This window comes from Castor canadensis, chromosome 13 (assembly GCF_047511655.1).
Source record: "Castor canadensis chromosome 13, mCasCan1.hap1v2, whole genome shotgun sequence".
Lineage (NCBI taxonomy): Eukaryota > Metazoa > Chordata > Mammalia > Rodentia > Castoridae > Castor > Castor canadensis.
This window is the reverse complement of record NC_133398.1, coordinates 82,166,876-82,188,921: the sequence shown is the minus strand read 5'-3', so window position 1 is coordinate 82,188,921 and position 22,046 is coordinate 82,166,876. Positions and strand designations below refer to the sequence as shown.

At 40.1% G+C, this 22,046-nt stretch overlaps 1 protein-coding gene and 1 non-coding gene across 13 annotated transcripts in view; one reads left to right on the top strand and one right to left on the bottom strand.

The window, feature by feature from the left end:
* Positions 1-6,294, bottom strand: part of LOC109677499 (transducin-like enhancer protein 4) — a 150,691-nt gene extending 144,397 nt beyond the window's left edge. For 5 of the 12 annotated variants that reach the window (XM_074052104.1, XM_074052117.1, XM_074052111.1 and 2 more), the window contains exons 1-4: positions 6,134-6,292; positions 5,230-5,327; positions 4,088-4,151; positions 2,864-2,908 (exon numbers count right to left, since the gene is read on the bottom strand). In XM_074052104.1, the coding sequence (XP_073908205.1) occupies positions 2,864-2,908; positions 4,088-4,151; positions 5,230-5,327; positions 6,134-6,178 (252 nt within the window). In that variant the 5' untranslated portion in view covers positions 6,179-6,292. Of the gene's footprint in view, positions 1-2,863; positions 2,909-4,087; positions 4,152-5,229; positions 5,328-5,561; positions 5,704-6,133 lie in introns of those variants that run through there. The other 7 variants (XM_074052106.1, XM_074052112.1, XM_074052110.1 and 4 more) reach the window with 4 other exon arrangements.
* Positions 6,295-15,631: 9,337 nt separating this feature from the next.
* LOC141415890 (U6 spliceosomal RNA) lies at positions 15,632-15,738 on the top strand. The gene has a single exon (XR_012440842.1). It is a non-coding gene; the product is annotated as a U6 spliceosomal RNA (small nuclear RNA).
* The last annotated feature ends 6,308 nt before the right edge of the window (positions 15,739-22,046 follow it).

Genomic DNA, 22,046 nt, shown 5'->3' with positions numbered 1-22,046 from the left:
CCAACTACCCTATCCAAAACAATAAACGAAACTCCATACTTAGGAAAATCCTTAGGGAATAAAGGCCAATGTTCTTTCATTTTTAAAAATTCCATTTTTGAAGACATCACAATGAAACATGCCATTTCTAACCATACCCTATCTGCCATCTTCATTTTCACGCTAGAAGTTAAGACACTGGCCAGGCATTAATTCCCATTATACCCTAGAACGCCCCACCTCAACTTTTCTCGTATTTTTTCCCCCTAGCTTCATCTGCTCAGCTCTATTAATCCTACTAAAAATTACCAGAAATCAGAGTCATATTTTATGCTCCAATTCCATGTCACTGATTTCCCCTTTAAAAAAAAATCCACTAATTCTACCAGACTAATGCTATTTACTCAGTTACCAAAATTTAAATTAATTATGTTCTCAAACATAATTGTTAAAAATTGGCAACATTATGCAGGCTTAATTAAGATTAAATCCAATTTACTAAATGTACTTTAATTGGTACTAATTACATTAGCTTTCATTTCAGAATGACAAATTCCCCATAGGTTTCACTTTATAGTTCTCTATGAGAATCAACACAGGGTGACTGATGATGAGCATCATACAAAAAGAGGAGGGGGAGAAGACGGACCCACACCCTACTTGTCACTGCTTCATACTTTCATCCTCTTATCAATTTGCTAAGTCAGAGTCATGACTCCATCACAACCATCATTTTCTGTTCCAAGGAAAATTTTCTCTAAAAATACTCTGTGGCTGGCTGCAGCCAAGAACAGGAACGTTAACCAAAAAATACACAAAGGTTTCAAATATCAGGGCCACCAATTACTAGGGTACTTCCAAGGACTCCTGGGACTCCTACTCTTGAACCCTTCGAGACACAAATCTAATAAGTGAATAAGCCTAACCCGATCTTGAGAACTAGGCCCAATTATGCCGCAGGGCAACTTCCCTGCATTATTGCTGCTTTCCATTACAAGGGTACCCAGCTAGTGCATCTGGAAGAGAGGCTAAAAGGAACTAAGGCTGTCTGCCTAGGAAAACAAATAAAGACAGATATGCCTCTGTGCTTAAGGGGGAGAAAAAAAAGGAAAATATAATAAGTAGGTGGTTTGCAGGGCTGTCTGTATTTCATAATGTGATAAACTGCCCTCAGGATTCTTGATATGATTGAATTTAAAAGCAAGAGAAAAAAAAGAAAAATGTACTCTTCTCAATTTTAAATGGATGGCATCTGAGGCCAACTAGATAAGATGACAAAATTTTAGAGGTACAAAATGTGTAAAATTAAGGATCTCACATACCATCCAAAAACAAAATGAAATATATACAGCCAAATACAAGCTATGTGCTTCTCAGAAGTGTAGGTGGTACAAAAAAATCTGGAAAGTAAATGATTAAGATAAACAAAATACAGAAAATGAGAAAATAAAGGGGCAATAATCAACTAGTTCGATCTTCTAAAAGACACTAATCTTGGATGAGAACCAAAAAAGAAAAAAAATGTACAAAATTCAGACCTAAAATGATAGGTGATGAAGATTAACAAATATTTGTTATGTTATTTATTCCTATAAGGTTAAGCTTGACTAGATTTTGCTTATGTTATGCCAAAGATGTCAAAATAAGAATTAAGTTTTAACAAACTTAATAAAACTATGGCAAACTATGGTGGCAAACTATGTAAGATACTTATATAGATACAGACATATTATTATATAGCACATACACTATGCTAATATTGGCATAACTAAATAGCATACCAGGTAAAAGAGTATCTGAAATAAAAAGTCCTCAGTGTAAGTAACATCTCATTTTTTCCAACTTTTTGTTTTCAAATAGTATGTGAATGCCTTTATTAGCCTCTTTTAAAGATCTACTCTGTGGGTATGTTCTCAGCATATTCAAAAAGGAATCCAGAAATAGCAAAAAGCCTAATGATGTGACCATTTCATACTTTCTAAACAGAAAAGGTAATGACATCCACCTTGAACACAAATAAGACATAAAAAGCATTAAGTTTTTCTTCGTCTTTTTCTCAGCAGGCAAACATATATGTACCTATTCTGAAATGGATGAGACCTGAAGCACTTTCACTAGGACAGCACTAAAAATAAACGTATCCCCAATAGGAATTATTAATTGTAAGCAACATTTTACATATATATATACACACACATATACATGTGAAACTTAAACCAAACATTTGTCTCCTGCAAAAAACAAAGCCTGTTTTCAGTCAGACCCCTCAATAATTTCTGACTAATCTGATTTTTTTTTTTTTTTTTTTTAACTAATTGCCAGATTTCAAGACCCTCCTCTCCTTTCAGGCTCATTTACTCTGTACAAATTTTGGAAGTAATGGTTACAGCTCCTAGAAAGTCCCAACTAAGCAGCCTTGGGGGACAAGAACAAGGATTTTATATCAATTTCTTTTGTAGCTCCACAGATTTCATTTTGATCCTCCCAACTTATCCTCTCTTTCACATGGAGTCAACGATGGCTCCACACAATTTACAATTTTACTTAATATTTTCCAAGAAAAGCTCTTTCATTAAGACAAGTGTGTATGTACTGCCCAAAATACAGAAAGCAACTCTTTCAAAAGAAAAACTGTATGTTAAATTTTAGTATATGGCTTTTGAAAGTGTACAAAGTTTAATATGCATTCTGATTTTTTAAAAACATTTTAAATGATTAAAAATAGGGTAATTTTAATCAGAAGATGAAAAACTAGCTCTCTATACCCAGTCTTTAAAAATACAGATAACAATGCAGAGAAGACAACTGCAAAATACCCATTTTTTTTCAAAGTGCATGAGTATTTCTGACATTTAAAATGGTAATTAAAAAAATAGTAGCTTACCTGCTTGTGCATTTCTATATTCAACCCATAGGACATTTCATAATACTGTCAAAAGAAGAAAAGCAATTAAATTTGTACCTTTCAAATAATCCTCCCCACTTTGTTCAAAATAACCCAAGAATGTTGGTAACAAAACAAAAAACATAAAAGCCTCACCTTAACCAAAATATCCATAACACCCACGCCAATAAATCAAAAGGGATGTCCAATTACTATCCTTAGTCTAGTAAAACAGAAGCCACCTTAAGAGAGACTCCAAGAGAATAACTCACAAAACTAAGAAAAATTATGTTCAAACACAGTATTCTTAACATCTCCAATTGTCTTTATATGTCACAAGCAGATGAATCAAGTCTGATGAAAATTCAGTGCCATGACTTAATCCCTAGGTACAGAGGAAATGTGTCTTGTACAAACGCTGAAGCTTTGAAAGAATGATTGGAAAAGGTGATGCTACTTCAGTGTTCAGTTTCTCAATTTTAGTGTACTACTCATGTTCACACAATCGAAGCAAAAAGTTTAATAGAAAATTAATGAGTTACTCTGAAGCGTTTTTGAACATAAAATATGCTTTCGAATCATAAAAATATGCTTCATAATACTTCTGAAAATGCAGATCTGATTGTTTTGAACATGTGGTATAACTGGCATTTCAGAAATTCTAGCAGAGCAAACCAACACTCCTCAAAAACCAATATAACACTATGGAAATTGAAAACATACACATACAAATATAAACATAGCAGTAACATAAAGAACGGGGGAAAAGTAAAAAAGGATCTCGTGCCTTTTCTTATCTGTCATTCTTTAAAAGAAATGAGACATTAAACATTTTAAAAGTATATAGAAAAACTTACGGCTTAAAATTGGAGCAAGAGCAATAAAACAACAAAGAAAACCACTAACAAAAACATTTTGCTTATGACTAAACAAAACATAAATGAGGTTTTTGTTTTCATTTTTTTTCAATCTATAAAAACAAAGCACAGAAAATTATACCCCATGCAGATGAACTTTTTGAAAATTCAAATCAAAGCTGGTTGTCAAAGGCAAGTTATAATATCCTAGAATTACAGGTTGCTAATGGACACATTCCCACAACCTCAACCACACTGGCAAGGCCACTGTGATCGCTCATGCAGCCTCCAGCAATCTGAACGTACTCTAGCTTTTTAGTATCCCAAACTAATAGGCACTTTTGAATCTGTGACACAGTTTTCTTACCATGACATAATGCCGCTGCATCTCAGTCTTCTCACTGGCCAGTTTCTCACATTCCAGCTTTAGACTGTTCAAGACATGGAATAATCTAAGTACAGTGCTGAACTTAACTTACATCCTTCAAATCTAAATACACATTCCCTCCTCTAAATCATCACTACAAACAGTCAAATCAACAATCGTAAATACTGCCTCATTAATGAAAGGGAGGAGAAAGGCAAATGAGTAACTAGAATCAGCCTGAACTTGCCCCTTCAATAAGGATCAAATGTAGAGTTTTTTATACATTTTAAAGAAATAAACCTTATAGTCAGTTTAATTCTGGAAACTCAACCAGAATTGAATAGTCACTGAATTCACTTAGAACAAGGAAATAAACATCAATAATGACTACATATACAAGAACAAATAGGTCCTCCAAAATGTCACAAGAGCTTTTTTTCCTTTAATGTTCTATGAAGAGATTAATGGAAATATGAATCAAGCAGTCGTATGAATGAGGTCTTGTTTTTTTTCCCTCCAAAGCACACACACAAGTTGAATACCACCACCCAGGGGCAAAGTGTTGACCAGGTTCAGTAGCTTGTTTTGGTTCTTGCATTTATGAAACAAGAATTATGTATCGTTCAAAAGCCAGGTAAAGAAAAATGCTTCAAAGGCACTCTGAAGTCTAACCAAGTGCCTCTAAAACAAAAACACTGTCTTCAGCATAAAAGTAAAGAAATTGCTCACTGGCTACATCCCGGGGTTCTCAGCTATTCAGTGGAATGGCAGCGAGAAGTGAGAAGGAATCAAGCATAGAGTAATAAAGAACCAAGGAAGTCAAAAGGCCCCAGAATCTTCCCAACCTTCCATTCTCCCGGCCCCAATAAATCAATACCGAAAGTTTGGCCTCAGCGTTTTCCAAGTCTCCTCAGTTTCGATTGCTCTGGTTCCTTTTTTATTTACAGTAGAAGAAAGAAATGCTTAATTTCTTTACACCTGCTTAAGAAAAGAGGCCTTAACTTGCCCTTTCTGCCCACAGGAAAAGAATGATAATAATACCTTTGTGGTAGCGAAAAAAAAAAGGGGGGGGGAGTGTGTGAATGTGGGGGGTAGACAAGAGCTAAGCAAACAGGAGGATCAGCTAAAGTCAATATCGTTACCTGTGGTATTGAGCCTGTAAAAACTGAAACTCTTCCTTAATCCGATCACAGGATTCGGAAATTGTAAATTTAAAGGGTTGAGCAGGCTGATGCGGTGCCTAAAGAACAACAATAAAATATTTAATTAGCCCACATCACAGGGGAAGCAGAGATGGAGAAAACACACCACGCGGCGCTGGCAGCCCAAGAGCGATTCAACTCTCCTTCTCCCCTTCCTCCTCCTCCCGCGCCACAGCCCGAAGGGGAAGGTGGCCCCGGGCCCGCGGGTTCGAACCCCGGCTCCCCTCCCTGACCCATTGCGGGGCCGCGCACCGCGCCCACTCTCTGCCCACCCGGAATCGAAACTGGCCCGTCGGGGGAACCCGCGCCATGGCGTCGGGCCGCGGTCAGGCCGAGGGAGGGGGCGCAGCTGCCACCCTCCAGCTCCTTCTCCCACACCCTCTCCTGCTCTTGCTCCCTCGCTCGCCCGGGGCCCGCAGCGCGAGGGGCCGGCGCCCCGCACTCCCGAGCCGCAGCCGGCCCAGCAGCGCCGCCACCAAGGGCGCCCTCCCCGCCCCAGCGCGGAATCGCGCCTCCTTCACCGCTCGCCAGCCCCCCACCCCCGCACCGGGGAGTCGCGGCGCGGGGAAGGCGAACGGCTCCGCGCGGCTTCCAGGGGCTTCAAAGACAACAATAAGAAAATGGCTACAACTCAATTGCCTCTCCGCACCCCCCTCGGAAAGTGCCACCGCGCCAGGGGGTGTTGGGGAGAACGACTGCGGGCGGCGGCTCTGGGAGCGGGCGCCGGGGTCGGGCCGCTCTCCACGCCCCTCCGGCCAAAAGACACAACTCGTCGCTCAGGGGGGCGACACGGGGAATCCCCTACTCCCGGCGAGCCCGAGCCCGCGCCCGCGCCCGCACTCACCGGGTGTCTGGTCTGCGGGTACATCTTGCTCAAGTCGCGAATCATCCAAACCGATTTAGTTGGCTGCCCTGGGCAGAGGCGCGCGGCTCATTGGCTTTAATGGCCCCGAGGAGGAGGAGGAGGAGGCGGCGGCGGAGGCGGCCGGCCGGGTCTGAGGAGCGGCTCGGGCGGTCCCGGCCCCCGCCGGGTCTCGCGTGACGCGGGCGGCTGGAACGCGCAGCGGCTGGGTGCCGGCGGCCGGGCCGCTCCGCATTCCTCGCGGGCGTCACTGGCCCCCCGCGGGCATTGTCCGGCGCGCGTCTCCCGCGGCAACGCTCCGACGTTCGCTCCGCCGAGGCGCGCCCGACGAACCCCCGCGCCGCGGCCGCGCCGCTCACCCGGCCCGGAAAGTGCGAGCTCCGCGCCCACTGCCCGCCGGCAGCGCCGCCCGCTCCCTCGCTCTGCGTCCCACTCCAAACTTTTTTTTATTTGTCTTTTAATTGGCTGTTGTTCCTCCGAATGAATGATCTCTCTTCTTCCTAAAAGCAAACACAAACTCCTTTGGTTCGGAAGAGGTCTCGGCGGTGCTTTTTGGTTTCTCTGGAGATTTTTTTCACTTCACAGCAACGATCTTTTAAAAGGCACCTTTTAGCTTCTTTTACCACATCTCATTTCCTTATTTTTCTTCCTTCCTGTTTTCTTGTCTTTTTTAACCCCAAATTGAAGGGGATTATAAAAATAAAAGAGCGAAACGCCTGCGGCTTTTTAAAAAATTCTCTCCTTTCAAACTCTGCGAACACCAGCTCAAAATAATATACAAGTGTGTAAGAGAGGGGGGGAAATAAGCAGCTAACAGCCCAAACACCCGCTCAGAACAGCTCTAACAACACGCTCTGTGTAGGTGACTTCTTTGACCAAATTTAGCAGCAGCTAATCATTAACATTCTGATACATATTCACAACCGTCCGCGGAGGGACCGCAAAGTATCCCGGGAGATGTAGTCCGCTCCGGGCCACCGTAGTTGAGGATACCGCCAGATTGACTACAATCACCGGCCCGCCACGCGACAGCTCTGGAGCGCTCTCCAAGCGCCCCGCCTTCCCCTGGCGCGGTAGGCGTCTCCGGCAACCAATCAGAGATGAATGAACATTAATCGCCGTTCTGTGTTACTGCCCATCATTTCACTGCTGACAAATGGTAAGCTAAAGGGGAGGAGCCAACGCGGCTGGAACCCACGTGGGGGCCGGGCGTCGCGGGTGGCTCCTACCAATGAACGCAAAGGGATAGGGTTGACGGAGGCTGGGAGGAAACGGCCCGCCCAAGGCGGAGCTTTGCCTTGGCTGACGTTCCTTAGCGCGAGCGTTCGAACCGGGGAAACATTTGTTCACCTGTCAATCAAAGTAACGTGGGGCTGGGAGAAGCGGCGGCGGCGGCTGCTGTTGCTGCTGCCCTGGCTGCATCTTCACAACTAGGTGTTGGTGGCGGTGGTGGCGGCAAAATAAAGAGGGTGGAGAGGCGATGAGACTGGAGGCTGTTCCGAAGATCTCCTTCCGAGTCTTGTGCTCCCACCCGCCCCCTCCCAATCCAGACACCCTCACCCTCTCCGCCGCCGCGCTAGGAATGCGGACTAATTAGGGTCCAATGTCTTCTTAAAGAGACAAGCTCGGCCTTGTGTAACGCGCTGAAACCCCTGTTGAGACAAGAGAGGGAGGATCACGCTGATCCCACTTCGTTCGGTTCACATCAATTTTACGCGCCGCTGGAGCTGGCATAATTTTCCGTGTGAAAGCGGCCTCGGCCCCAGTTCTTGTTTAGAGCCATAGACCGAGTCGCAAGATGTTGGCCAGGACGGGGGTGCGCAACCTTTCCAGCCCCGAGGGGGCTGGTTTGCCGGTTAACCCCGAAGCGGGGCTGCCTCCCCGGCTAGTAACTCTGGAAGAAAGCTCCCAAAACACTCTGGCCAGGGGTGGCACTGGCGTAACTGCAGAGACTCCGGGTGGGGCAGAAGGTACAGGGGCGGGGATCACCTGATTTCCGAAGAAACTTTGGCGGTGGGGTTACGTGAATCCCGAAGATAGCCTGCACTAGAGCAGTGTCGCTGGTGCCAGCTCCAGGAACTGAGAAGAATTCTCCCTTGGGCGCCCAAACTGGCCCTCTTTTCCCAGTTCTTTGGAGGGGCAAATCAAGTTCGTCTTGGGGGGCACGTGAAGCCCTGAGAGTTGACAGGTCGGCCATCACCAGGGCGCCGGCCGGGAAAGTAGGGGCGGCCGTGGTAGGAAAGGGGGCGCAGTGAGTGTCAGAGGCTGGGGGAGGGGCATCCCTAAGAAAACAATAAGTCCCTGTACAGCTGAGGACAGCTTCCGAGTTTAAGGAGAGTTTGCCGGAGCTCCCAGCCTTCCCTAAGGAGCATGTAACCTTTGGGGACTCGGAAGAATTTGGAAAAAGCCAAATAGATTAGGTAATGTGACTGAGCTTTAGCATTTGATTTCTGAGCGTCCCTTGGCTACTCTAACTTGAGATATTGGCGGATATAGCACTGTTAGTTCAGCAAAAGTGGAAAACCATTTTTCTTAATGGTATCGCTTTCCTTAGCGAACGAATCAATGACTTAACGTCCAGCTTAGCACATTCTATGGGACTCCTAGGCGCTGGCCACCGTCTACTATTGATGGTAAGAAAGTCTGTGGTAGTCTTCACCTACCTTCTGTGTTTTACTAAAAACTCAGAACTGAAGTTCACAGATTGTTTCAGATCAGCAAATATTTTCTCCTCCATTCCCAAACGAAGAGAATGAAGGATTCCTTTGGCAGTTTTCTGAACCTCCTCTGACCCATACCCTGGCAAAAGGTATGTGGCCGTTGCCATGTGGCCAGTCCAAAATATAATGGCTATACATCTATATATACCCGGGATTTTGAACAAGTGGCTAAAAAAGAAAGAAGAAAGTTAAGTACAATAATTTATACTGATTACGTGTTGAAATTATAATATTGGGGAGATACCAGTCAAAGAAAAATATTTCTAAATTCATCTTGCCTGTTTTCTTTTTACTTTTGTAACATGGCTTCTAGAAAATTTTTAATTTCTGTGTCTCACATATTTCCATTGTATAGCACTGTTCTGAAACATTCCCAAGAATCAAGACTAAGAAGACTTGAGTGATATAGTTTCTACACTAGGACACTGAATTTTCTAAGAACACCAACAAGAGTGGTTTTTTTTCTGAGGTTGGTTATTTGCTCCCACTGAAACTTCAGTAGTTTGTTAAATCACCACAGTGCCTATGTAGGAAGTTCCATGTTTCATGAGAATCAGAAGGGGGACTTAAGCTGAATTCAGGGCTATACTCCAAATGCCCAGAATGATGTCTGGCACATAGTTGGTGCTCAGTAAATGTTTGTTGATAGTATTGATAAATAAATGCCATGTTTTGTCAATATAGAAAGCTGCTGCATCAATTAGGCCATATTTATTGAAATTCCATGCAGTTATTTTCCAGGACAGGAAGCAAAAAATTCTAACAGTAGAACTTGAAGAGCTATTGAAAGGGTCAGTGGAGAAAGGAGAAACTTTGCTGTTAAGAAATATCAGCTTGTGATAAAGACCTTTTACCTAATCTCTCTCAACAGTTTATGTCAGCATAAATAGTGACTAGAGAAATGAGGAGCATGTTTCTTTATTTTTAAATAAAACTTTAAACTATAGCCCTTGGAATAGGTTTCACATTTTGGCCATGTGGCAGATGGACATAACTCGTGATATGTCTCTGAAAGATGCCAAGCAAGGCAACCTGCCTCCCAGTGCTGGTCCCTCTACAAAGTGAATGGGGCTCATGTTTTTTTGTCTCCTCCTCTACTCTGAACCTGTGCTTTTCTCATTTTACTTCTCACAAACTGTTGAGCCAAACTATGATATCATTTGGGGACTTGTCTATTTTTATCACACTCTGATTCCTCTCAAAGTTTGCATGTGAGAGGAGTTTAGCAGCAGCATTCATGTTGGAAGCGAAGCCTGGTGGAGTCCAATCTCAAAGTGACATATGCCAGCCAAGCACACTTGTCCTTTAGGTTAGAGGTTGTACATAATTTATTACTTCACCAAATATTTATTGAGCACCTAATATGTGCCCAAAATATGGGAATTTAACTACAAATATGGTTATTATTGACTTGCTATCTCTTAGCTCTAAAATCAACCAGTTTGCCTATTCAATGAAAATAGATCTGGACCATTTACAAAAGATTCATCTATAGCGAGCACTGGAGAGACATTGCAGGAGGCTTCAATTCCTGCTTCTGGTCAGCCTGCTAGGTAGGTTCCTAAAACACAAGTAGCAAACAGCAGTTCCCAGCAGCTTCCTTCAGAGTGCCACCTATGTGGCATTTTAGAGTGAGCATTTCTGTTAAGGCACCTCTGAACAGTTTTCTCCTGACATCCAGAAGATGGATTTCCAGCAATTTCTGGAGTATTGAGGACTTCTGGCAAGTTCTAGAAGCCAAGTTTCCAATAGGGTCCACCTGCTACTCAGAGACCTATAGCTGTGCCCTCTCCAGCAAGGTCTTGATCTCAGTCCTAGAATAGGCCTGGGTCTTACAGGAGCTCTTTTTTGGGGTGCTCTATCTCAGCCCTAGGGTAATAGCAGCTCCTTATGTGTACTATTTTTATATGTTTTAGAGGTCTCGTCCTTTTACCTGTCTTTGCTTCAATTCCTCATTATAGGTAATAATTTTTTACAGTGAACTTTGCTTGTTCAAATTACTTTGTGTTTCTCTCCTGGTTGAATCCAGGTTGGTAAACAACATAAGCAAAGACTTCACTGTTGGGGCTTGCATTCTGACAGAGGCAGGAAAATAAATAAACAAATAGGAGCATAATATAAAGATGGTGGCAAGTGCTATGAAAAGAAATAAAGCAGGGGAGATAGGAGTCACTAGAGTGATGGAACTAATTGAGATAAGAAGTCATAAAAGGCTTCCTGGAAAGGTAACTTCTAAATAGAGGCTAAAATGTCAAGAAAGGGTCAGCCATTGGGGAAAAAAAATCACTGAGAAGCAAATTTCAGGTGGATGCAAAGGCCCCATTTGAGACATGTTGATGAATATGATTGTTTTTAAAAGAGTAGTATATGTCAGGGAAAGAGTAACATGTGATTAGGTAGTGACCACATCCTTGGGTCCAGGTCATATGGAATTCTTATGCCTCATAGAAGCATGTACTTTCTATTCTGACTATTATAGAAAGGCATTGTGAAGGGAAGAAGAATTATAAGCAGGGAGTGACAGGATCATTACAACTATTGAAGTTGGTCCTAAGGTGTCTTCATGTATTCTTGACCAAAGATCAGGAAAACAACCTTTACCACATTAAAGATTAATGTATTGTTTTTATTTTGAAACAACTGATGGCTATGGAGGCACACACCCTTACACACACATACACACATCCCATTGTCTCACCCCACTAATGACTAATGGGCAAAATTTAATTGGACTAGAGGTTGTGCATGCAATTCAGAAATGTAAGCTCTGTTTGGAATATGCAAATAGAACAGCAATGAAGAATCGAAGACACGCAGGTCCAATTCAAGATCAGCAATAGACTTGCTCAGAAACTAATTCATTACCATCCTCTCCTCTGTGTCCAGATAGAGATAATTATTTAATATCCTCTTTATTTAAAAGAATTCATTACATCAATGGCATAGAAAGAACCAAATTTTTAAACTTCACTGATGAGATAAAGCCTTGTCTTTGCCCACTGCCTCCATGTTGAGTGGTAGAGATTGTCAAGCCATCATTGTGATGGGATGCCCCTTCTTCACTGGGTGGATAATAAGCAAGTGGGCATTTATTGCCTTTTGGAGGTGGGAAGGGAATTGGCTCCAAAGTGGGAAGAATAAATTTATATAGGTACTAAGGACAAATTTACATTCTTCTGGGAGAAAAGAGCCCTCTTTATTAAAATGCTATATTATTTGAAGCCTGTGAGATGGGTCTTAGTTAAGTCTTTTAGCAAATGGGAACGTTGAGTATTGAGACCTTTCCACACACCTTTACCATGGGTGTGTGTGTGTGTGTGTGTGTGTGTGTGTGTGTGTGTGTGTGTGTGATTGGTAAAGGGTCATCTGAAACTCTCCTTGAACAACAGAATAGACCAGTGATGCAAGTTTACTAACTGTGATACAAAGGCAGCAAGTATGAGTCTTTGTCGTTCTGAAAGAGCTCATGGTTGAAGATAAGGAGCCCCTTTTGGCTTTATTATCCTACCACTAATAGGGTGCTTTGGGAGAAATGGCTGTTGTGCTAGGAAGATAAATCTCTGTATTACCCCCCTCCTGTTATCAGTAGTCATACCTTCAATCAGCAATAGCTCCAGAGGTCCGAGGGAGACCCTAGACTTCTTGCCAGCCCAAACAGTTGTCTTGAACAGTTAAAAGGAACTGTGGATTTATTAATACTCTATGCTGATCAAACAAATCATATCTAAGAAATACACTATTAAAAATGACCCCCTTCCTTGAGAAAAACTCATGTTATCTTTTCTTTTCTTGAATCTAAAAGCACCTTGAAGAGATTTTTCTGTTCCATTCCTCTGTCTTTAAACAAACAAGGAAGATATAATTATTTTCATTTTAAAATTGCTCAGCTGAGGTTCAGAAAGAAGTTATTTGCTGGAGGTTATATAACTGGAAAATACTGAAGAGGAGATCAGAACTCCTGTCTCCTGATTCCATATTTCATACTTCACATAAACTCAAATTCCACAGGTGGGTAGTCAATTAAAGTAGGTAATTTTAGCCCTACTCAACTCACCTGCCTTGTTCACTCCTTTTCAAGCAGATGTTTTATTGCTGAAATGGGGGTGGAGGGTGAATCAAGAAATGACTGGGTTGCAGCTGCCTCTGGGCAAAAGCTGAACCTGAGGATTCCCACGGGCTCCAGGAAGCAACACTCACTCCCTACAGCCCCCAGACTGGAGCCTCTGAAGGTTTGATAAGCGAAGTTAAAGGGAGATGAATGGTGCTGAAGTCCTCATACATTCAGGGAACAGCAGGGTTCACACCTATGCAGTTGCTCTCACTGTGCCTTCACACAGTCTCCCACTCTTGCTAACCATCACAACAGCCTGCAGGGCAGAAATTACAAGAGAAAAACTGCATATTTACTTTCTGAAATGGGTAGCATGGGAATGAGGTAGGTGTAGGAAATACAACTAAACTCCAAATCCCTCTGTACAAGAAAATAATTCAAGAAAGTCCACTATTATTTTCATTTGACCTGAGGTCCACTTCACAAACTACCATGGTTAGCCCCTTTAACCTCTCTGTTCTCATTTACATGGTTTCTCAACCATAAGGGAGGCATGCGTGCTTTCTCCATCCTTTTTTCCCTAAATGCCAAGATGTGTCTCTAAAAATTTTTTGTCATCTTGAGTTGAATTGGTCACCTGGAGAGGATGTTTATTTAAGATCATCTGCAAAGCTTGATTACGTTTTCTTTCCACCTTTTTTATACTTGGCAAAACAAAAATGTACTCATTCCAGGACCTTTTCTCAATATTATATTGCTGGAACAATTCTGGTAAATCACATGACTTCCTTTAATAGCAATCCTTATAAAATAGTGCAAACGAGCCATCATTTGCACAGTGTAACATCTAGTCCAGTGCACTACTACTTTTTGAAAAGGGTGTGATATTCTGGGAGATTTTCATTCATGGAGACACTCTCTGCCTCTATTGCTTGGTTTTACAAAGAATAAAAATCAAATGCTTTTTATTATAGGTTTTAATTTAAGTGGTCTCTGCAAGAGAGACTACTTGATACCTTATTTCTGCAAATACCACACAAGTGTTTGTATAGTTCCATCATCTATTATTACATCTGATAATATATAAAAGCACCAAGAGAGAGGCAGAATGGTTATTAAAATCCCCACTTTACAAACTAGGAAACAGGTTCAGGAAAACCAATGGCCCTTGAATATTATATATCTATAGTAAGTAAACAAATTGGGAATCAAACTAGAACTTTCAAAATTCTTCTTTCTATCCTATTAGAGCTGCCTTTTAATGCCGTACATAATGATAATGCTTTTGCCCTACAAAGTGTTCTCCACATGCTTTTTTCTTCCTTTCAAAACCCTGGTATAAAGGGAAAGCCAGTATTTTTAAGACCATCTTAAGAAAACTGTAATTCAGAGAGAAGTGACTGGCCTGGCTCAAGAATATGCCTAAATACAAGTACATATCAACTCTACAATTTAAATTTATATGTATAGCTATATAAAATAATCATGATTTAATATCCTATGGTATTTACATTTAGAAAATATATGGGAAGGCATTATCAGCATAACCCACATGTCAGTTAGTTGCCTGTCCTCATCTTCCAGCCTGCTGGATTGCTTGTTTTTATAGCTTTAAACAAGAATGACTCACCATCAACCCATGTATGATCAGAAACCCAATATCCTTCTCAGTAGCTCCAGGGATTCTGGAAGGTCTCTCTGTTTCTCTGAATCATCGCTGGCTGTGATTTCTTGTTTCTGATGAAAGCTTGGTCTCCATCATATGCCTCTTGCTCATCTGTCCACTTTCCGTACCAGCTGCCATTTGAAATAGAACATCATTTACTCTTGTGATGTACCCGACACAAGCTGTGTGTGATGTACATGTTTTTCTGATGGTTTGAGTGATAGAGGGAGTTACAAGTCAAAAGAGCACAACTGAAAGTATAATACTAACTATTCCTGTCCTTTGGTTATTTCCACCCCTTTGAATTGCTTAACGGCAGATGCTACTATTCAGTGTAACAACTCTCTTTCCACATCTACCCGCATCTCATAGGAAATCCATGATTACCATGGTTGGTGTACTTTTTCTCAGTATAGTTTTACCATGAAGCATTTTAATAGCTTAGGATATATTTCTAAATCTGACTATTTTTTGCAACACCTATACAAAAGGGAGAGATGCAAAAATAACTCATTCATTCTCCATTCTCAATTTGAAATTCAAGCCAGATAACCTTTTGTAAATTATCCAGTGAAAATTTAAAGAGAAATTAAGGCTTTTAAAAGGAAAGCCACACTGAAAATAATCTTATAATTTCCAGGAATGACATTCATCAAAGACTTAAATAGCAGTACTGTGTAGACAATTTTTCCTTTACAAGCTTAATAAATTTGGCACGTAAGCTTTCTTAAAAGGAAATAGTTTATTTTAAAGTGATTGGAGAATCTTATATTCTTTGAATTCTCTAGTATATAATTAATCATTTGGAAAATTATTTATGATAGTGATTGTCATGTATAAATACATTTTAATAATATGTTGAAAAGGTAAAAGGCTTGTCCATATTTATTGCAAATTGAATTTAGAAACACTTTATAACATTTAGATAGCTATGCAGCAGTCATTATTTTCTAACGATTTGCTCCAAAAATGGTGAATAGGCGAATCATGTTGTAAAGACTATTCAGATTCAGAGAACTCCTCAAAGCTATGAAAACACTATAGTGCTCGCTTCAGCAGCACGTACACTAAACTTGGAATGATACAGAGAAGATTAACATGGCCCCTGTGCAAGGATGAAATGCAAATTCATGAAATATTCCATATTTTAAGTTATTATAATTGTGAATAAAACACTATATAATAATAACTGTACTTGCAAAAGGTGTGCTAGCTATATATTTTCCATCAGTGTGAGAGCAGAATGTTTACAATAGCCCAATGAAAATAACTTCATTTACACTTACTTTTTGAAAATTTAAGAGAACTTTATATTTTTATTAGATGAAGTATGTAGTCACATATATTTTTAAATTATTTATTCAATGCTTAGGAAAATTTGTAATCAAAGTTGCATCAAAGTAACTCGATTTAGTTTTTAATATTTGTAAAGCTACTACATGAATAACCAGGACCTTACTAATTATTAAAACCAAATATATACAGAGTGATGGCTTACGGAGGAAGATTTGCTGAATAAAAGGCTAATTAATCAATTTGATGGGAAGTTTAAATACTGATTAAAAGAAGGATATGTAATTTTGTTTTTGACATTTTAAGTATAAAGACTTAGGGTGCTGAAAGATTCAATTTTTACTATGACCCTTGGCTCACAGAGCTCTGTTACACCCTGGAAAGGACCTGTATTGCATGTTCCCTAGCTAGATAACCCCAAACATTTAATTGAGTGTACCAGATACTGTCATATAAATGATTTAATATAATACCTTAATCTCCCTCTCATTTTCATTTTACAAGTGAATTCATGTAATCTCAAATAGTTTCCCTAACTTGCCCAAATCTACCCAGCCAGCAAATTTCTGAGTAAAATTCCAACCTGTTTTCAGGGAATAAGTTGTGGTTAATAATATATTTTATGCATTTATGCTGGAAGATCATCTTCAGAAGATTTTGATATGAGCCAGTGAGTCAACAAATGATTGCTAAATTTATATTTCCTCCATTGAACAATATTAAATTCTAATTCATTCAAAATGTTTTCATAGTTTACTAAATAATTAAATGGCCCATTCTGTAAGCCCATTATTTTATTTTTTTAATTCTCAGCAGAAGAATAATCACTAAAGTTAATGTTTAAAATATAGAACCAGTAGATGGACGAGGTGGAACATGCCTGTAATCCAGTGATTGGGAGATTGAGGCAGGGGATTATGCATTTGAGCCAAGCAAAAGTTATATAGTGAATTGCAGGCCAGCCTGTGCTACATAGTGACACCCTATCTTAACACCACACAGCAAAACAAAGCAACAATAAATGTGTGTACATGTGTATGAAACATACTTAAGTGAATATCCAAAGACTATGATACCTTGAGAATTTAGAAATATTTAGAGTCTCAGGCATGGTCACATGCAAAAAAGTATAGTCATAAAGGAAGTTATGAGTAGCACATACTCACATACATACATGCGCACACATACATACCCATAAGAGTGTCAGCAGTTGGTTTTATAGATAATCTCCTTCCCAGTGACAACTTCCCTCAAATCTTTCTTTAATTATAGAGGAAAACTGATAGTGCTCAATAAAATAGCTTAATCTGCTATATTTCTTATATTTGCAATAATTAACAGGGTTAAAATGTACTTGTTTCAATAAAATTTAAAAAAAGCTGGAACAAGATACTGTACTGTTATATCTTTGCCACATTTTAAGTTGATTGTTTTATAAAGTTCCTTTTTGTCTCTGCAAGATTCACTTTGAGTCATCTAATATTTTAAAAAGAATATCATATTCATTACTATTTCTTGCTAGAAAATTTAGATTTGTGAGAGATGCGAACATGAAAGAAATCAAAATTTCATTTCAAAGCTGAGGACAGAAATAAGCCGAATTCAAGTGTTTGTTTTCTGAAGCGCTGCTGAATACATTGTCTGGATTGTACCACAAGAAGCCTGAAAGCAAAACACGGATGGGTCTATCAGACAATCCCAGACTCTGTTTATAACAACTGAAGCTGTGCCTTTCATATCAGAGTCCCATCAGAAAGGGGAGGGGAGAGGAAGAGATAAGCCCATCAGTGAAATAGTATCCTTTAACAACAACCAGTCACTTCCTGCCATCAAAACCATGCTAGCATGTGGCTTGTTCAAATAAAAATTACTGGACTGGAGCCAAATGAGGAAAAAGTAATTGATAATGTGGTTTTTCAGAAACCATCCATCCATCAAATATGTCAGTCCTTCATAATACTTTATTTCCCTTCTGAACAAAGATCTTTAAAATTCATTGTGTGCTCTTAAAAACAAAGTGTCCTTGTGCTGGTTTATAAAGATTCTCTTTTAGTTTGGGTTTGTTTTGTTATTTGATTACACTCCCTCCCATCCTGCATATTTTTTCCCCAGATAGTTGCTGGAAATTTCTGCCATTCTTAAACAAAGCATCTTTGTGCTGTATCAGCTTGCATTTTCCTTGGATTGTGTTTGGATGATGCCTTTTCCCTGACTTCAGCACTAGAGTATTGTAGCCATAGCTTTAGTAAGTAGACTGTAACAAACAGATTCACTGGCCCTTTTTGTGTGTTGCATTCTATTAACCTACTGGTGAGAAATACTGCTTGCAGGAAGGCATAGGAACTATTGCAAACAGAAGGGAAAACTGATGAAATGCAGCCCTTATCTGTCTGTTACTATAAAAAGAAACACTCCCCTTCCAAAATGCATGATAACTCTTCACTAAAAATCTTTAAAATTTATTTTAGGATCCTAAGCATCAATCTGAAAACCGATAAAGGTTGGCTCACCATCAATATCCAAGTAATGTCTGCAAAGTGATTTCAACAGTATTCACTCACCTTCACTCAATGACTTCCATATCAAAGTCAAATTTACCACTGATTCAGTGTTACACACACACACATGCACATACAATTTTTCTCCCAGTATGGTACAAATGGTCATACCTCAAAATGCATCATTAAAGATATATAATAGTTTCCCAAACATTGTATTGTAATTTTGGGGTTTTTTTTTTTGAGACAGGGTCTTGTTATGTAGACAAGACTAATCTCAAACTTGCCGTCCTCTTCCTTTAACCTCCCAAGTGCTGGGATAGCAAGTGTGCTCCATCACTGCTGGCTCCAAATATTATATTTTAAATGAGAGCTGGGTGATTAAAACTCTGCAACTAAAAATATAAGCATGAGGTTTTAGTGAGGAAAAATTCTGCATGATACTGAGTTTTTTCATTTCTTTCAGCCACCTATTTATAAGTCCTTGCAATCGTTTTATATCTCTTCTGAGTGCTTCTAGTACTATCAACTATGACCTGCCAATTACTTTAGAATTATATTTAGATTTTGTTGTCAGCGTCTTGAGATATGTAAAGAAGGAGCCAGGCCCTTATAAAATAGTTGTTCCTCCTGTTGGCAGCCAAGCCTCAGCCAGGGAAGCCACACCTGTTACCTCAACAGGCATATCAGTAGTTTCTTTTTAAAGAAGGCCACAAAGGAAAAGCTCCAGTAGCAGACAAAACGTCTATATTATAATAAGACAGGTCCCTGGAATTTCTCTTTTGGCCTGCTCCAAATTAATACTAAAAAGTGTCATATTCATACATGATAATAATATCAATTTTCATGTATAACCTCTGTTCTGCCTATGAGATATCAATAAACTAGAATAGCAAAAAGAAGCAAATGTTCACTCCTCATCTAAAGACTGCAATACAAAGAATACAAACATGTATAGAGCTTCATGGTTATTTTTGGTGAGAGAGATATCACCAATTTGGAAATAGCAGAGTTCAGCTACTAAGTCAGCATCCACAGTGGAACCCTTGAAAACAAGACCTAATTTAACTTTCTTGTGGGAAATTACCAAGAAAGTCAAATGATAACAAATTCTGTTCTCCAATTACTCACAAAAAAAACTTACAGAACAAGTAGAAATACTTTCATCTTTGGTTTTCAGCTAAAATTTACAATCTGCTCGTTCTGCCTATTGCTCGGCCTTGTAGGAAGATGAAAATGAAACAAGGAACTTTTAAAATATAATATTATATAATATTTTGTTTGAGGTTTTTGTTTAATTTTTATTTTTATTATTGTTTAGGTTTGGGGTTTTGTTTTGGTTTTGGTACCAGGGATCAAATTCAGGGCCTCAGGCATGCTAGGTGAGTACACTACCACTGAGCAAATCCTTAGCCCTGGTTTGTATGCTCTTAAACGGTGTTTCTCCCAGTTTTGCTGGAGACATTCAAAAAGTTACAGAAATAGTTTTAAAACTTAGAAAAAAAGGAGGCTCATATTCAATTTCTGATATTTAGGAGAAGACTTTGTCACAAGTCAGTGTAGTCTTAAAAGCCATGCTTTGTCAAAACAGAGAGAACTTTCCAAAATTATCATGTTGTCACACTGAGAGATAGTTTCTTTCTTGGTGAGGAGAAGCTTGCTGCCCTAAGGTAGTAAGAGGCCAGGATGACAAGATATGAAAAACTCAGAATCTATTGCCCTTGGCCTATTTGGAGGAGAAGGAAGCTAGAGAAAGTCTATGCTGGTCGTGGGCCACCATCTTGCTTCTTGGAACCAATATATTTGAGCAGTAACTTGTGGGGAGCCTATGAGAACTTGACATAAGCACAGTTGTGCTCAATGATCTACAGGCTGAGTTTGGCATGGCCCTAGCTGCAGAAGGGGATAAAAGCAAAATGCAGCACAGCTGCTTTTCCTAAGCTGTTCATGTTCAGAGAAATAGGATCCCAGGTTTCTCCTGTTACAATGTCAAGTCCCTCCCTGAGAACTATTGCTCTACCTTCTTGTTTACCACTGCATATAAAAGACTCGCTGAAGGAGGACAGGGGATTGAAGGATTGATGGGATTGGATTGGAGGATGGATTGATTGGTTGTGAGGGATGTGGTGGGGGAGGTTGCAAGAATGATACTGCTGCTGCTGCTGGCTGTCATGTGTCTGCAAGTCTAAGGACCAAGACTTTAAGAGAGAACATGGGACAGTGCAAGTCTGAGGACCAAGACTTTAAGAGAGATTAAAGGGAACATGGGACAGTGCAAGTCTGAGGGCCAAGACTTTAAGAAAGCTAAAGAGAAAACATGGGACAATGCAAGTCTAAGGAAAGAAACTTTAAAGAATAGAAAAGAAGCAAGGTTTTAAAGAATAATAAGGCCTTAAAGAATAGAGAAGAAAAGAAGCAAAGTAAAAGAAGAGAATAGTAGAGAAAAGAAGTAACAAGGCTATTGTGCGTCTCCATCTGAGCACCCAGCACATCTGGCCCCAGCTTTGTCTTCTATTTTTTGTCCTTTCTGCATCTCCAGTCGCCCCTAGTTAGGTTCAGTAGGAACTGAGCTGGAGAAAGCTCACTGTATAGTAACTGATGTTAGACACACAAATTGTTTCACTGATTTTATGTACATGCACTTTCATACTTTTCCATCTCTGAAATCAAGATGAATCAGAATGTGTCATAGCTTCCTAGGCACTGCTGTTTTCTTTTGTACTAGTACACCAAATCATGGTATATTTAAATCAGTGGCATCTTAGATTCAATGAACTGTGTTGTGTTAAGGCTTAACACTTGGAGCTTTGTGAAGACAGAACCTTGTAGACTGCCTCAGCAACCTGGAGTGACTCTATCAAACTAAACTCACATATGCCCCAAGGTGAGGGGAGGACAGACCTTCTGAACTGCTCTTTGCTTTTCTATAGACTTAATGAAACCCAAGAGATCCAAGGAGGAGCTGGAAAAGCTTTCTAGAAGGAGGGCAGTCATTGTATTAGGGGCAGCAAATAAGGACTGCCAGATAAACTGGCTCCTTGGCACCAGCAAGGGAAAATTCAGGATGAAGTCATAAGAGAGATAGCCAGTTGCAAATCAAGCTGAGAAAACTGGCCATCATCTATACAAGTCCCTGGTTCCACATCAATTCCCATAAGAACTTCCTGCTATAGTCATTAGTTCCCCAGCCAAAGGTCTTCTTCAGTAGACCTCACAAGGATCCAGAGTGGACCCTTTTTCTCTGAGGACCATATCTCCCCACTAATGGTCACAAACCTATACAAACCCCAACTCTTCCACTCTACCCAGAGACCATGTAGGGAGAGAACAAGGAAATCTAAGACTAAGCATTTCCTCCAAAAAAGGCGAGTGTTTTAGGTGGAAAAACTATAAAAATAAATGAGAAGGATGAAATTTCCTGAGTTGTTAAAGTCAGTTTTTTTTAAAAATTTTTTCTGGCTTCTTACTTAGGTGTTTATCAGTTAATAGAAAAAAATGAAACTGCTTTTTATCAATATCAGATTGATATTATAAGGGAATGAGTGGCTCCTAGCCACAGAGTAATGGAGGTACTTTCCTCAAGAAGTCTAAAATTTAAAAAGTGATGAGAACCCACATAAATACAGCAGAAGGTACCCATTAGCATAAAACTGTATGAGAGAGAGAC